Source organism: Anopheles stephensi, chromosome 3 (assembly GCF_013141755.1).
Source record: "Anopheles stephensi strain Indian chromosome 3, UCI_ANSTEP_V1.0, whole genome shotgun sequence".
Taxonomy (NCBI): Eukaryota; Metazoa; Arthropoda; class Insecta; order Diptera; family Culicidae; genus Anopheles; species Anopheles stephensi.
In genome coordinates, this window is record NC_050203.1 from 65112224 (window position 1) to 65128529 (window position 16306).

Genomic DNA, 16306 nt, shown 5'->3' on the forward strand with positions numbered 1-16306 from the left:
TGCTTGAAGCCGTTTCGGGTCTGTCTCGTGTTATTCCGTTTTCGCTCTGTCATATCGTTTAGCAGAGCTTCATCGTTCCACTTGGCGCAGCTTGTCATCCACTTCTAATAGCCAAGAAAATCTCCCTCACAGAACAAACGGAGCTGAAAATTGTATCGAGCATTTTCCCCCGCCGTACAGTTCTCCCCCACCACGGGCTGTGGAAAACACATTTCGTGGAAAAACAGATCCAGGCGACAGGCGAAACGATTTCGATGTATACAAATCATGCTTGACTACTTGACGTTTTTGGGGGGAACCGACAGCCGAAAGCCCTTAAGGGTTTGAAATGATGATACAAGTGTCCGCTCCCAAAACGGTTGTAAAGCAGCGGCTCAATGTATGCTCGATGTTGATGTGTTGATACATCAAAAGCAATCACTTTACCGGAATTCTGCTTATCCAGAGTGCGGATGGAAAGGCAATAATAAATGCATCAAAAAACTGTTGTACGCCGATGACGGATAAATTCGACATCCACTCGGCTCGGGACATTATGCTCCGGCGCATTGAACTGTAATTACGTGAAGAGTTTATTTTTAATGAGCATTTTTTAATTTTTTTGCTCCATTTTTCCTCAACTCAAGGGTTCTTGCCATTTGGAACGATCTGTCATTTGCAATGTGTTGGTCGCAAACAACGGGTGTGATGGTTTACTTTTAATTCAGTTCATTTCAAATTATGCTGTATGCTTTTTCTTTATTCGAATTTTAGCACAAATGAAACGTGTTGTCGTGTGTTAAATAATTTCGTTGTCGTTGTTTTCATGCCTTTGAGTGATTTTATGACAACAGGTTGGTCTGTTGTAAATTGCATTACGATAATTATGTAGAATTGCTGTATGTAACACAGAGAATCGTATTTTAAGGGAACTATAGTTGCAGTTTTTAGGCTTCAACGTTCCGATATTGATAATACACTACATTTCAGACATAATTTCTTTTTTTTTTTTTTCATCCAAAAAGACCACTAAACAGAATGCAAACATTTCCTACAATTAAGCGCGCAATAAATAACTACCAAATGCTTCGCCGGATTTAACCACCGTTCAACAAGTGTCAGCCTGAACCATTAATAATCTCGATAAAAGCTTCACGCCGGATTGAGGATGAGCAAAGAAAAGGGGCCCCAATCCGTTCAACACTCCAGATCAACTGCGAAGCTCGACAAACTTGAATCTGTGGTTCTTGTCCATCACACGCAAAGGGCGCGCCATGCTGGTTTTGTGGTTACCATTTCCCACACGTTGGGGTTTTTTAGCCATTTTTTTCACTTCACCCTAGAACTTTTTTCACTTAGCGCTAGCAACGAAAAAAAAACAAGAATGTTTCGCATGTATTGATGGTTGCGTTTTTGTATCCGAAAACCGTAACAAAGTTGAGTAACAGTTGTGCATCTTTCCCTTTAAATTAAAGCACATCGCCGTGTTGTGAATGCCAATGACGGGATTTGGAATGAATTGAATAGCTTGAAAAGGTTCTAAACCGTAATTTAAAATCAACTTTAAGTTATTAAGCTAATTTTTGCTCGATTGCTCAATTAATTTAGGCATTTTTCATGGGCTGTTTTTGATCATTTAATTTTTATTCCACTCAATGCAAAATACTGATGAATAGTAAGATGGTTTCACTGTTACTCATTAATTCATGAGAAAGAACGTTCACAGTTGATGTTTAAATCGCTATTAATATTAATGAGCTTGCTCGTAACACAGGAAGTTACCAACAGATAATCTTGAACGTGGGTAGCATGAAGATACCTGAAAAGAATATTTCCATTTACCTTACTTACAAGAAAGATACAATAAATTTAAATTAACTCGGAAAATGTCCTCCTATTTATCAGTAGAATTTAAATATATTCAAAATCAAATTAATATTGTGAAAGTGAAGTTTCGTTGTGATAAAATATAACAATTTCAATTCAATTTATTTATTTAATGCAATATTTTCAATCACATGCTTGAATGGTCCATTCACGCGAATACTCTAGCACCAACTGAGCACTCAATCTACACAATCGACACTACTGTATGCATTGCAACACAACAGTTCTTATGTTTCACCAGCCAGTGATAAGATTGAAGTTTCAGATTTTATCGTGTTCCATCGTACCAGCTGCCACCATTCAGAACGCTGCTTGCTTGCAGTCGAGATGATCGAGGTCATCACACAAATGGAATGCAATCCAAAAAAAACGACAGCCGTCGCCGTCATGTGTAACGCTCAATTCTATTTGTGGTCGAAATAGTTTCTTTCTTTACATCACCTTCACCAAAAGAAAAAGTGTCAATCTACACAATGACCAGTTGTCACAGTTTTATCGTTGTACTGATGAAGTGATAGGTCGCTGTGAAACACCGTTCCATTCCGTACCTGGAACATTGTTTGGGAAGTGTTTGAAAATGATATTTCATAAATCGTACACAACATAGCAAAAAAAAAACATTAGCTCAGCGTCACAGCTCACAAATCAAGCGTGAAGTTTTGACAAAGATATTTATTATCTTTGTTCTCGCGACAAATCATCGGCTTCAAGTAAAAGAAGAAAAAAAAAGTATGACAAATATATTTTATTTTTGAAAAGCATTATATTTAAAAGCCATTGTCCATACGCTCAGCAAATTTGAAGCCGACACATTTTACCGACACATCGTTTGTCATCACGAAGAGAAAGCACACATTTCAAGCCCCGAAAAGCTACACTTTCGGCCGTGGATACAGGATACAGTACAGTGCCGGGATGTATCGATTGATGCATAACGCTTCATTGACCATTCGGGGCTGACAGTCGTCCACATGCTCGTCCTTTATTGCAGACAAATATTGCAAGTGGAGTTTTCACTTTTCCCTCTTGCTGAAACATCAATATTTGGACAAATCACATGCGAGCGGTGAGATATTCGGCATCGTTTCGAAAGGAACTCGTTTGCGATAAGACATAAAACTTGGTGAGCTGTTTGAGTTTGCGTCTCGTTCGTGCTTAACTCTTTCCGTTCCGTTCTCGATATGTTTACCTCGAACGATCAGATTGTCATGATGGATGGCTGGATGGTATGCGACGCTACTAAGCTGCTTTCAGCACGCGTTCAGATGACGCGGATCATATCTGTTTGATGATGTCTTCGGTAATAAGATGACTTTATATTTCTCACATCACTAACGCTCGTCTGATACTTTGCACTGGTTCTTTGATCTTTAGAATGCTTGTTCATGTTAAAATGTTTTCGAAAGTTTGTTTGTTACACAGACGATATTTTTGATATATTTTAAAGCGGCATGATACCGAAGGCATCGCACACAACTGTACTGTCAATAATTTAGCGGATGTATTTACCCATGATTAGCGTTCTTGGAAGCAACCCCAATTGCTGCGCTCTTACGTTATTACCTGCAATTTTATTGCAATGGCTCAAGTCCACCCCGCCAGAGAGTAATGCTATCCATTTGCAAAATTGGTAAAATAAAGAACGTACAATATCGACGACAAACAACGGATTCTCCAACGTTCAGCATGGTCTGAGCATTCTGCTAACGATCGAAATGAAGTTCGAAACAGATAGGACGAATGTTGTTTGATTGAAACGAAGTTTTAAGTGTGTTTGGGGAGTTTTGCCTCTCTTTTTATCCACTTGAAAATTCATCCCCGAAGGGATAACAACGACATTTTACAGCAGCAGCAGGTAAGGAAAGGTATAAAACAAGGTAAAAAAAAACTCGAAAATCCGAATGCTGGGGTTAGATTTGTTCATACAAGCAATATCCGGGACGTACGGGATGTTCTCCAGCACAGTGGGACTCCTGCTCTCCTCCATCTCCTCACGACGGGCGTTCAAATGTCGGAAAATCCCACCGGAAGTCGAGCACCCGGCCCGTGTTCTGATGTGGAAGATTTCGAGCATTTGGATTTTCGAAAGAAGCTCCCGGTCCGGTTGGTTGGGACACTACCATCAACACATGTGTACGTGTTACTGTCAATGTCCCTACACTGCTCGGTCGCTGGTTGGTCACCACAGCCCTGTTGGGGTGACAGCGAAATCGAATGGTCCCCCCCCCACACGGTCGTCAGTTTCTGGTCGCCGCTGGGAGAGATTTAAATTAGAAAACGATTTTTCCGATCGATTCGGATTGATTCGGTTCTGGTACCTGGTGTGCTTATCGTTCAATGTTCCTGCTCCCAGTCATGTGTGTAGTACGGTCGAGTGTTGCGTGACTGGACCTAGTTTGGTTTGGACCGTTTGAGAGGATTCAGACAGAGCCTTTTTCGCCATATGTCCACGCCGGTAGTAGTCCGAGGCAATTGAGGTTCGATCGGGGTTAATGGAATATTCATAAGGTATAGCACTCGTTTTGAATTATTTACCGGGTTTGCTTGGGTTGACTCTGTTCCATTCAATCGAGCGGCGGATGTTATGGGAATGATTAGAAAGGAAGCGTTTGCATGAGACGACGCTTTACCGTCAAATGATACGTTAGCCAATTATAGCAAAACGTGGTTTGATTTTATGGGACGATAGCGTGTCCAGGGGTGCCTTGCTTCCGTTTTCTATGCTGCAGTTCGCGGTCGCATTTAAAGTACTAAACATTGATAAATACTTCAATTTAACTTGACACGCTACTGTCAGTACAACTGCTGTTAGGTTGACTTCCACGATACGGCTTCTACCACGACTATTAATGATAGGTCAATGGCTGCAGTTCTACGATTTCGATTGTCTGCAAAAACTCCATTATGATTCCAAATAAATAATCATTAAACAACAGTAACATTATTATTAATATTATGAACTTCATTGAATCGAGTAAAGTGTTAATGTATTTCTCGGTATGGTCCATTTTGTTGCTGTAGTGTATTTAATTCGAAGAATTAATTCCATTCCTGAGTAGTAAATGCTTCATGTAAATGTTAAATGTACATTGAAGAGCAGTTCTTGAAACAAAAGTTTTCGATGGGTATTTCATTAAATTTTGCCGATTTGGATTTTCGAACTCTACAATCATACATGGATTCAACGGAAATTCCACAATTCCATTTATGAAAAGAACATTTCGATCGTCGTAAATGCCCTGAAAGAGCCATCGTTATTTGTAATAGTTTGATGAATAATACATTGTTTTAACTTTTATTGCTTTTTATAACTAAGCGTAAGAGTAATCATTACAGTTTATTGCTTTTTATTTTTTTAGTGCATTTAGTTTCCTCTTCTGTTTGTTATTTGTAGATGAATTGTTTTCGCTTTGTTCCTCATCCATGTTGCCTTTGCTAGCCAGATGGAAATAATGGAGGCGCATGGTTGCTCACGATTTCCAAGGCTTATGAATTCGCGGAATATTTTAATTGATAAAAAAGTAATATAAATTCAATTTGCACTGGGTTTATCTACGAATGGAGGGTACGATGAATAAGAAAGGTTTCCATATTCTCTTATACCTTCGCAAACCACATTTAGAGCAATGCGAAGAAAGAAATAATTGGTTCCGTCAGTTCAATCACAGCACGTATGCGGTACCGATCGCTGAGCACCAATCGAACACGCATTCTTAGCAAGGATCGAGGTTTTGGAATTCTCTACACTTCTCAAAACGTTCTTCGAATATTCCTCTAGAATAAAAAAAACACACCATGTTCTTGGAATTGTTGCTTTAGCAAATTAGTCCATCTTAAAGCTGTGGTTCATCAGCTCCAGATGAAAGATGTTTGCCATGGTCTGTGTTCACGCATTTCGATTTTTCGTACCAGACGATTAATCAATATTGTTTGTATCTGTGTGTGTGTTTTGTTTGTCTACTATGTTCCGCTATCCCGGAACAGAAGCTTATCAGCGTAGTCCACAGGACTCCGCGTTCCTTTGCCCTTACCAACTAAAGCTTATGAATTTATTCAGCTTGCAGCATCACAACATCACGCTGTTAGCTCAACCTTAATTGAGGAAGTGAAGTCAGTGTGTCAGAAGAGAATGGAAACTTTATTCGACTCGGTCAAGATGGGTTGTTGCTTCATTTTTTTGTTGTTACCCCCAAGACTGTGCCCGCATTGGAAACGAGAAGGGGGAACCTGACTTCATTTTTTGCCCTCAAATGCTTTCGGTCCCTTGTGCCACGTTACGAAAACAAAATTTAGCATCGCCTTTCTTTTTTCATGGCATTTTCAATTACTTTGCCTAGACTGCTGAAGATTAAATTCTTCTCATCGTGTTTGTTTGTTTACTCAGGGCGGCTTTCGTCCGTGTGGCTCGGTAGCCGTGGCAAGGCAAGAATGTTGTGGTAAAATGAAATGACATACGACAGTCATCTCGGGCACGGGCGAGCGGAACATGGAACTGGGGTTTAAAAATCCAAGGAAGTTTCACTTCATTTTTGTTAGTTTTTTTTACCTTTCACTCTAGAACGAGTAGAAAAAAATCAAAGAAACAGTTCTAGTGATTCTGGCAGGTGGATAAAAAAAGCAGGCGAATGAAAGCTCGCCATCCCAAAAACAAAATCTGTGCATAAGAAATATAATCCCTACCTTATTACAACCCCGACTAGCCCGCACCTTCAGCCGAACAAACCCACAGATAGCCCAACAAAAAGACCAGCGAAATAACAACATTAAAGATACTGGCAGCATTTGCTAGGCGCGTTGCTTTTTATTATTACCCCGTCGGTTTAGACAATGTAAACAGGTTGGGTTGGGACAAGGACATTGGCAAAAAAGGACATTCTTTAGAATAGCCCAATCACAAACACTTTGACCAACATTCCGGATAGTTCAGCAAAAACATGTTTGACTTTGGCTGCGGCTCGTTATTTATGGAGATTATCTTGTGAAGAGTGATCGTAAAATTGGGCTTTTTAGCTGAGTAAGTGCTTGTTGCACAACAAGGGGAGACCCTTGTTTTTCGTCAACTACACTAAGAGCCAAAATGGTCAATTGAGCACTTAAATTGGCATAAGTTAACGATCCTTGATATATTTTTTTATTTAATAATTGTTATGTTTATAGAATGTCCTTAACTGTGTGAATTTAAATGACTAACACGGACACGATTTAATTGTGTAAAGTACCACCCAACGAGGCTTTTAAACGAGTTGACTAACGAGCTATTTTAAGAATACCCAACGCTTCTGCCCCAACGAGCACGAGCGGATTAGTTTAATTAACAAAAGTAACGAGAATTGTACCGTTCGAGCGAAACCCTTTTGATTCTATTAAAACCTTTTTAGTCTTCGATCCCTTGCTTCGCTAGAAAAAGAGCGTCATTTTCGGAAGTGCAGCAGTGTAATTGGAAACGAAACGATTCCAGTGCGAAAAAATGCGAAGATGATTAAAAGGCTTGAAATGCAATACCTAGGTGAATTTGACGTGCAAATTACATTCGCAAATGAAGAAGTGTAGTGTTTCAACACGCCCGACATCAAACAGTTTGGTAAGGTTTTTATATGTTTTCCGTGAAGAAAGATGGGCTGAGGCGTAGCTCAACAAAGCTGCGATCCAATTTATTATATTTTACTTTCTGCCTGTGCATTACTTCGAAAACAGGGATTTTATTTTAAACTAAGTGTATCATACATTTGCATTCAACGCTAATGGTTGTTTGAGCCGGTAATCTCGTTGCAAAATTTCCAATACATTGTTGCTGACAGTTTGCTCGTATAAAAATGAAACTTTTCCAATTCTATTCTACTCGGGAGGACTCTGCTAATGGTAAATATATTCATGCCATAACTTGAGTGTAAACTTTCTACCAAGCCAATAGCTCTCTCTCTCCAGTGGCACGGTTGCAGCCCAACGTCCAACGTTGCTTGGTTCGAGCTATGCTTAGTGTTCCGTTCTGTTTGTGATCGAGCGAGCGCGGAAGGCACGACACGTGGACGAGAAGTTGCATATCGTAGTGTAGCTACTTAATTTTAACATTCTATACGTATTTTCACTTATAGTGGTTGTGTATTTTATGACTGTAGTTTCTGAAACTTAACCATGTCTTGTCTGCTTTGTTTTGTTACAGCTACAGTGAGCCTTCACGAATAAAAAGGGAGCCACAACATGCCTTCGTTAGGAATATCGTGCGTGCGCTATCTGGTGTTTTTCTTCAATTTCCTGTTTGCGGTAAGTTTTCCCCTGCATGAAATATGCAGCCTATGCCGCTACCACCAACCGGGTCCACGGGCTGTGGGACTTTCTCCCGCCGAATTGCTCGGGTAATGATTTGAAGAGCGAAGTAAATTAATACTGATTCGATTGGAACGTGCCTGCCCATGAAAAGCAGGGGTAGGAAACTTTCCCAGTCTTACCAGCGGGTGCCGGTAGTGAAATATTCCTCACCAAAAACCGCGAAACGATGGTACCGCGGTCAGGAATAAAATGATTCCCGACAACAGGTCCCGCCGTTGCTTGCGGCGTAGCAACGCGAGCTAACTTTTGCCATCAAAGTTATATGGTATATCAGCTTTGCGAGTTTGGTGCTGTGGTGCACACGCCGAACCGGCACCGTTGTCTATATCGAAAAGAGAGTCCTTCTTGGGCGAAGAGTCATTAAAATATGCGACAGTGGGCGCGTTGGTTAGCCGCGCTGTACTTCACCGCGAGAAGAAGCGTCACTACACCGAGTGTGTATGTGTGTCATCAGGGGTCTGTCCTGGGGTCTGTACCACATAACCGGGGATATGATTAAAATCAATTACTCTAATGGAAGGTAAATGAGAAGTGCAACCAAATCGGGCTCAATATTGGTTCGCGTGGTTCGGGTTCGGTGTTCGGTGACTCGAGGCACACACGGAACCCTAACATCGAACAGGAAGCAAAGTTTTGGCAATAACCGTTCGACAAGATCCTTGCAGTTGTATGCCAGTTCGGTGTGCCTGCTGTCTACAACGTTTGGTTGGGGGTTGTTATGGCTTTTGAATTAGCTTAATAAAATGAATGAAATAAAGCTCTCACAGCAAAGTCTGTTAGCAGCATCGTCTCTTGGGGTTGGTTGAGCTTTGCAAGCTGAATATCGTCCCAGTTTATGTCAGTATTGATGAGTTAATTCAACTCAAATATCTGTAATGGTTTCCAATCACTTATTGACTTTGTTACGAATGCAACAACGTGGTTCTATGTAATGTTTGGTTTTAGAATTTTGTATGTTTGTTAAAAATTTAATAATGCTTACAGGACTTGTTAGTGTCTGTTTGAATTTATTAAAGGTCTTTTTTATATGAGACTAAGAACCGAGAATCGAAAGGTCCTGCTATTTCTGGCTTCCTTGACTTAATTATACCCGCTGCTGGCTAGTCACGGGAAGGGATTCGATTCCCGTGCACCTTGGCGACCAAAACGCCCCGAGGTCAGGTTTTTCAGGCAGGTCTTTAAAATTGATCTGTTCAATTTTCTCCAGCTGTTGAGCGTTGGCCTTCGGCGAAAAAGGTACTTCATGTAATGTTTTACCTTTTCCACAAAGGAAAAAAACCCTTAAACACACCCATTTGATTAGAACAAAGTTCCGATACATCGTCTTGCTTTTCTTCTTCCGAATGAAAACACAGAATCGAAAACGAAAAGCTTACCTTGCGAAAGAGATATGATGGTGTAAAGTGGCGAAACGTATCTGTGAAACGATTTTCTTAATCCTAAATTCCATTTCGCAAAAAGGCAATGGCAAAGCACCCGGATCCGGGTCGGATAAAACGGAATTGTAAAGTAGGAAATTATCCGCCATTTTGGAGGGGGTAGAATGGGAAGAGAATGTCGTGTTGACTTTTCTGGGCGAGTATTAGCTTCCGATGGGCTGCCGGTAATAGCCGGTGCTTAAATGAAATTGACCATGGAACTAGTGGGAGTTCTGGGAGGGGGCGGATCGATCCAACCGAGAGACAGAAAGGAGGCCTTTGAGCCGAAGGATTCTGTTTTTCGTTTGGGCTGAAAAAATGTTTCAATTTTGGGTTAGCTGGGCTGAGTGCGGTCCCGAATCAAGGTCGAATGTTCTGTCAGTTCCCGTTGATTGGAAAATCTGGCGTTCGATTCCGGGCAGTGGTTGAACTCAGCGGAATACTTTCTAGCCTAAACTTTTCCCAGAAGGAATGAAATAAAAGCTTAAAAGGGTTTTATCATTGTACTGCGGGAATTGTACGAAACTTAACCGATGTTGGTCTATTAATTTAAATTGTTTACCATCTACGTATTTCAAGCCATAAATCATCCGATACCGTTGGCCTCTGTGTCATACACATTTACCACGCTTAATGCTCTGGAAAGGTCACACACACCAAACCTCGACCAGTAAACCCGGCTTAAATCATATGTTCTTCGGGGAGGGGGGGCGCAAAAACATTTGTGTAAACGTTTACGCGATGGTTTGTTCTTTCATGCATGTTCATGAGTTTTTGATATATGGCTTGTGTGCCAAAATTTGCATTACCCAGTAATAATTTCCATCGTTTCCCGTACCCGGCCGCCCCACAAACAACCCCTCACCCCATACTTATCTTAAGCGAATAAATCAGCCCCCTGTTCCCAAAAACCTGTGGACACATGTACTGGGCTGGGCCGAAAGTGTTGGAAGTGTATGGGTGAAAGTAATTTAATTAAAATGTTAATACACACAACCGTACACGGGGAAAACGCGCACTGTGTGTGTGTGTGTGTGGTGCGTTGGATTCGCGAGTGGTTCCTATCTGTCTGACGGGGACAGGGTTAAATTTCATGTACAATTACACCCGGATAATTTATGAAGTGTGGGCCCCTATCGAATGCAAACTGGGCAGCAAACTGTATCGAACGCAGATCTTACTTCCGTGTCAATGTCATGTGTTTTTTTCGATGTTGTTATTATTAAATTACCTTTGTTTACCCGTGTAGAAATAAAGTGGGTGAACGGGAGATTGTTTTCGATTAATTCATTAAATTAACTTGTCCGAATGGTGGTTATGGGGGAGTTGAAATGCCATAGCTACCTGCTTGTTTAATAATTTTATTGAAATTTATTATCATTAATAATTGATTGAAAAAATCAGTTAAAAAAAAGATTAAATAAGAACTGGTGTAATATAGTGAAATACTTTTCTACTTTAAAATTTCCCTAAACAAGATTTGGTTCACCGCTTGTCATTAAAAGCGCTCTTAGCGGTCATTTAATTTACTTTCATATGATCATGTGTTCGACGTGTTCAAAACGTTTTCTTTAAAGTCAAATAAAGAGAATTTACAAGCTATAATAAAATATGTACAGCATGGGCTCACATATTTTGCACGTGTTGAATCTCGTGCTACATTAAATTATGGCACAAAACCGACACTTCCCACACCAAAACAGGATCGATCTCGTTTCAAATCTCCCGTCCCATCCAAACGCAAACCTACCCCCCTATTGCTACCTCGCAGCTGCATCGAATGGTCAATTTTATAACAAAAAAAGGGAGGGAGGGGACATATATGCGTATGCAAATGCTACCCTACTGCACTCATCCCAGGGTGCTGGGAGCTGGATGCGCTGTGTCGGGAGGGGCGTTTGTGACAAGTGCAAAATTAGATTACTCAAATCAGTCAATCTATTTGCGCAGTGTGAAGCTTGCACCGCCGATATGCTAATGCTGTACCCGGAGTCAGCGCTGCTGAACCGAAGTTGTGTTAGATGGACAAAGAAATGCAAGTACTGCCGCGTGTGACGAGCCTTTGACGTGTAGTCGGTGCAATAGCCGGTTTGCTCTGGAAGCTAATTGACCATTACCGTTAGGGGTAAGGGGGGGGGGGGGGGGGGGTGAAACCCGTAGAGGGTTAGCCGTGCAGCGTTGCAGACACATGACCATGATTAGCACTGAATTGATGGTTACGAGACGGAATCATCGGCTCAAGTGAGAAGAACAATTATGAGAGCATGGTAGATGGCGATGCTGGAAGTGCTTTGCAAGTGGTTTGAAATAGTTTAAACGATTGTCTTTTTAACTGCTTCAGCAATTAGTGAACTCTTCAATTAATGATTCCACAACAGCTGTGTTGGGCGAGGTCTCATCTCTACATAGTGGGTCCATCACTAACGATTTAATCGTTAAGGACTGTTGCTTGAAGCGTGTCATCCATTAACTGCAGTCTTAAATCAACCTGACTAACATCATACATTCAAATTATTTTAATGAAAACTCTATTCCGAGCTTATCGTATGCATTGAAAATAGACTTAAGTTCACGATTTTATTCGTGGACGATGTTTCCTGCCGATGTTCCTTGCAAAACTGTGAAGGAACTACACATCAATGAATTACTCTATGAGGTTAAACTAATTTGTTGTGCTTATGACTTTAACCTCATAGCGTCAAGTTAGGCAAAGATGGGCTAATCCTGAACACAGATTATAGCTGCTTCAAGTTTTGCGTCATTTTCTAATAGAGGATTAATAGCGTATATCCTGTAGTGTTGTGAGAACCTTCCGATGCAGCAAAAATGATGAGAGAATCCAAAACTCCAACGCCTGTTAATCTCACGAGACTTTTATTGAGAGGTGAGAGTATCATTGTAAACGGTGAAGAATAATCTTCCCAAGATGGACATTGTTATTCAAAACTTGCCATCCATGTCTTAGGCGAAGCCGTTCTTGTGTCAATCACTCAGAATGAGCAACTGACAGCGCTTGTTGAACAATGTCTGCTTTACGCTAAGCGCGTCGAACAAAGAGACTCCCAACTGACCTGAGGCGGCGATCCAAATAATTTTTTTGGGAAATCTTCTATCATAGGACCATATTCTATTTTCCTTTCTCTAAGACAGAGTAGTAACAATCCTCATAAGGATCTGAACAAATAGGCATTTTTATTTTTTCTTGGGAAATTGAAGATTGTCTATTTTTGATTGAAGCATTCTTTCCAAATGCAGAATGAATCCAACAGCTTGTAGCAAATTAGCCCAACTCCTTTATATAAACGTCTATAGGAAAATTAAAGCTCGCCAAATGCACAACCATCTATTTTGCATCAAAACGAATGCACTGTGCTGCTGTACTCTAGAACATTCGATGCTGTCGCTTCCTGCCTTTGGCTGTCGTCGCATGAAACGAACAAGGTGAACTGTTACCGAATACACTTAAAATTAGATACACTGGACACTGCAGTTGGACATTATCTGTGTTTCGATCATGTACAAAGCTTGTTCAACTTATCACATTCCTCCATCCCAAAGATAGACATCGTCTGCTGTCGTCACAATGAGGTGGAGGAGTTTCATTATCTACCAAGTTGCTGCCTGTCTGCGTGTTGACAGAATCGTCCAGTAACTTCATCAATTGCGCTGTTCGTTCGTGGACACACGTACCCAGTAGCGGGAACACTGGCATGTGGACAAAACAGATAATGCTGCTGTTGAAACTTCCGAGGACGATCAATCGATTTACTGCTGATGTTTTTACTTTCATAGCAAGATAACATTGACTCCTGTTGCAATGCTTCAGGAACAGATTAGGACATTCTGTTTGCATTTTTATTAAACATAATTTTCTTCTCGTTAAAACATAAATCAGCAATCACGTTTAAGGTTTTGGAGTGGGTTTTCTTTATCCTCTTCGCTTATTCCAACAACATTCTCCCTTCCTTCGCTAGCCAGCCCAGCCATTGCCAACTGCGCCGATCAGTATTGGCTGAAAAAAAGGCTGGAAAAATCTCCTCACAATACCCTGCGGGAGACCGCCCTATGGTGCTGTGTTCCAATCCCCTGCGGGTAGACAGCTGATCATTTTCTCATTATAAAGTATTGATTAATTGTGGCGAGTAAATTAGTTTTTCCTACCACCAGCGGGCTGCTGGTGGCTTGTTCTCCCGAGACGTTCGCCGCCCTGCTGTAACGGCTTCATGCTGTATGGTAGCCAGCTATGCCGTGCTTCGTCTGACCTACGAAGCTGACAGATTGTTGTGACAAAATAAAATGTATTTCCCATTAAAGTGCGCAAGGTGCGGGAAAAGTCTTGCGCTTACGTTCAAAGTCCTGCTAATGCTGGGTTGGGTAGTTTGAGTCTCATGCATTATGGAACGTTACACTGCGCCACACCGTTTGGTAAAGTCGTTGTGTTTAAGGTGGTACGATGGCCTCGTTACGGACCTCCTGAGACTCCTCCAAGGAGTGCCACTGTAGCGGAACACCAGTGACACGCCCGCTATGTGACACACTGTGAAGTTAGCGCGCTAAAACATTCACTTTGCCGTTGGCCACATTTTAATCCTTCCTGTGCACGGGGTTGGCAATAAGCCACACCAACCAGACGCTGCTTCTTCCGATCCTCACCCTTTCCGGTATAGGACAATGATTTAATCCCGAGGCATACCCGATAAAATCAGTATCACCAGGTGAACAGGAAGTGCACCGGGGAAGTGTAGAGTATGTATGATGCTTAATGTTGTGTGCAGAATGTGATAGTTTTGCATCCCTTGCAGTCTTATGTGGAGCAGCCGATTGTTCCATTCCATAAAACATGCACCTTGGCGGCTTGTGCTGCTTCCGGATTGGAAGTACTTAACCTTAATGCGCCGTCTTAGCATCACTCTTACTCCTGTTAGTTAAGGCAAACGGTGCAGGGATTTCTTTTCAAACACCTGCGGGCCCTTCTGACATTCAAGGTGGTAAGTAACATTGCTTTGGAGATTATGATGAAGTATGCTAATTATCCCATGGCATTCGAAAAAAGGGAATTACGATAAGATGAACTGTTGGGATTGTTGGGAGTCGTTTTTGTTATTTACATTCCGTAAGAACCGCTCTCGATGCTTTATCGTAGGCAAGTTTTGCTAGTATTTTTCCCCTCAGTCGATGACATGCTCTGTTGCGATTGTCCGAGTTATTGCCGAGAACTATTGGAGGTATTGTGTTGTAGTTTGTCCATCCATTGTAGTGCCTATTGTTGTAGTGATGGAAGTGTTATTCGCTGTTTGAAGTTCCACTCTATTGCAATTCATACTCGATTTATTTTCCTTCCTTTTGGTGGCGCAGCTGTTCTGTTGACCGTAAAGGTGGTTACTTTGTATGGCACATTTCTTGTGGTATAACCTATAAATTTTGTCGACCTGGCCAACAACATATAACAAAAAAGACGGGAGACAAAAAATGGAAATAGCTTTGAGGCTTCACAGGCGTAGACCGATGTCCTTTTCAACACGAAAAATGATTTTCATATACTTCAGCTCTCTAGTGGGCGAAACATCTCGTGTCGGAAGTGTATCCACATGTCTGCCGCTCAATAAAAAGGCAGCTACGTCTCCACCAAACCAGGGCCAACAGAGATCGATTCGATTTGCAGAGAAATCGAAAAATGGAATCACCCGAGTTTCATCCACATGCTCAGCCAGTGGAAGGCGGATAAGTTGCTGAGGGAAACGACGAAACTCTTGATCCGAGAATGGCCTCTCATACCTTTTTCAACGCCTTTTGAAGCCAGTAAATCTGCTTTATCATTGCCCGAAAATTCTAAAGTGTGAAAGGGGGCGGTCCAATGGCCGAGGCGTCAGCTGCGCCGATCCGGGGTTCAAATCCCATCTCGAGCGTTTCCCCATAGTGAGACTATCCAACTATTCGGTTTCAATAAGTTTAGTAAACCAAAAATCGCAGGCATGACCTAAGAGTAAGTAAGAGGTCGTTAGGTCAAGAAAAAAAGAAGAAGAATAATGGATCTCTAATAAGCGAGATTCAAAGCAGAGAAGTCATGGCTCTTATCGTTCTTTGGAGCTGTTTTTGCGACAATTGCTCTTAGGCACTCTGTAGAAAAGGAATAATGACCTGTGGAAGGCTCACTGTTAAATTTAAATTGAAAATATTTTTTTTATTCTAGAAGAACGGCTTGGCCGTATTACTTAAAAATAGATTACAAAACGAACACAATTTACGATGGTTTAGAGACATTTGCTTCTCCAAACGGTGAAAGGGTACCATACCCCGGGTGAGCTCGGCTGGGTCAAGAGTTATTTGTAAAAATTAAAAACTATAAAAACATGTGTCTCATACTGCATTACAAACAATTCACGTCTGCCACAATTCGAAGAAAACTTCGAAGGACTCGTTGAACATAATACAAATTTGTCTCCTTCTGCGAGCAAGATCCAATATTGTATCTGTAGTTTTTTTCTTCTTCTGATTGGTCGTATTTCTCTACAAGTCTTGTCTTGTCTATAGTCTAGTGTGATAGATTACCCTTGTGTGAAGATAATTAGAGATGGTCTTAATTTCCTCACGCAACGAAAATCAGTAGCTAGCAGGGATCTTAAGGTCTCCCGAAGCGCAGGCCAGGCAATTACCTGTTGAGTGCAACAAATCAATGTTTTATACGATTTTGCTCT

General features: G+C 41.3%; 1 protein-coding gene across 10 annotated transcripts in view; it reads left to right on the top strand.

The window, feature by feature from the left end:
- The window catches only part of LOC118511683 (CD63 antigen-like), a 63457-nt gene that overhangs the window by 42137 nt on the left and 5014 nt on the right, over positions 1-16306 (top strand). For all 10 annotated transcript variants that reach the window (XM_036055062.1, XM_036055061.1, XM_036055059.1 and 7 more), the window contains one exon: positions 8027-8127. In XM_036055062.1, the coding sequence (XP_035910955.1) occupies positions 8065-8127 (63 nt within the window). In that variant the 5' untranslated portion in view covers positions 8027-8064. The remainder of the gene's footprint in view (positions 1-8026; positions 8128-16306) is intronic.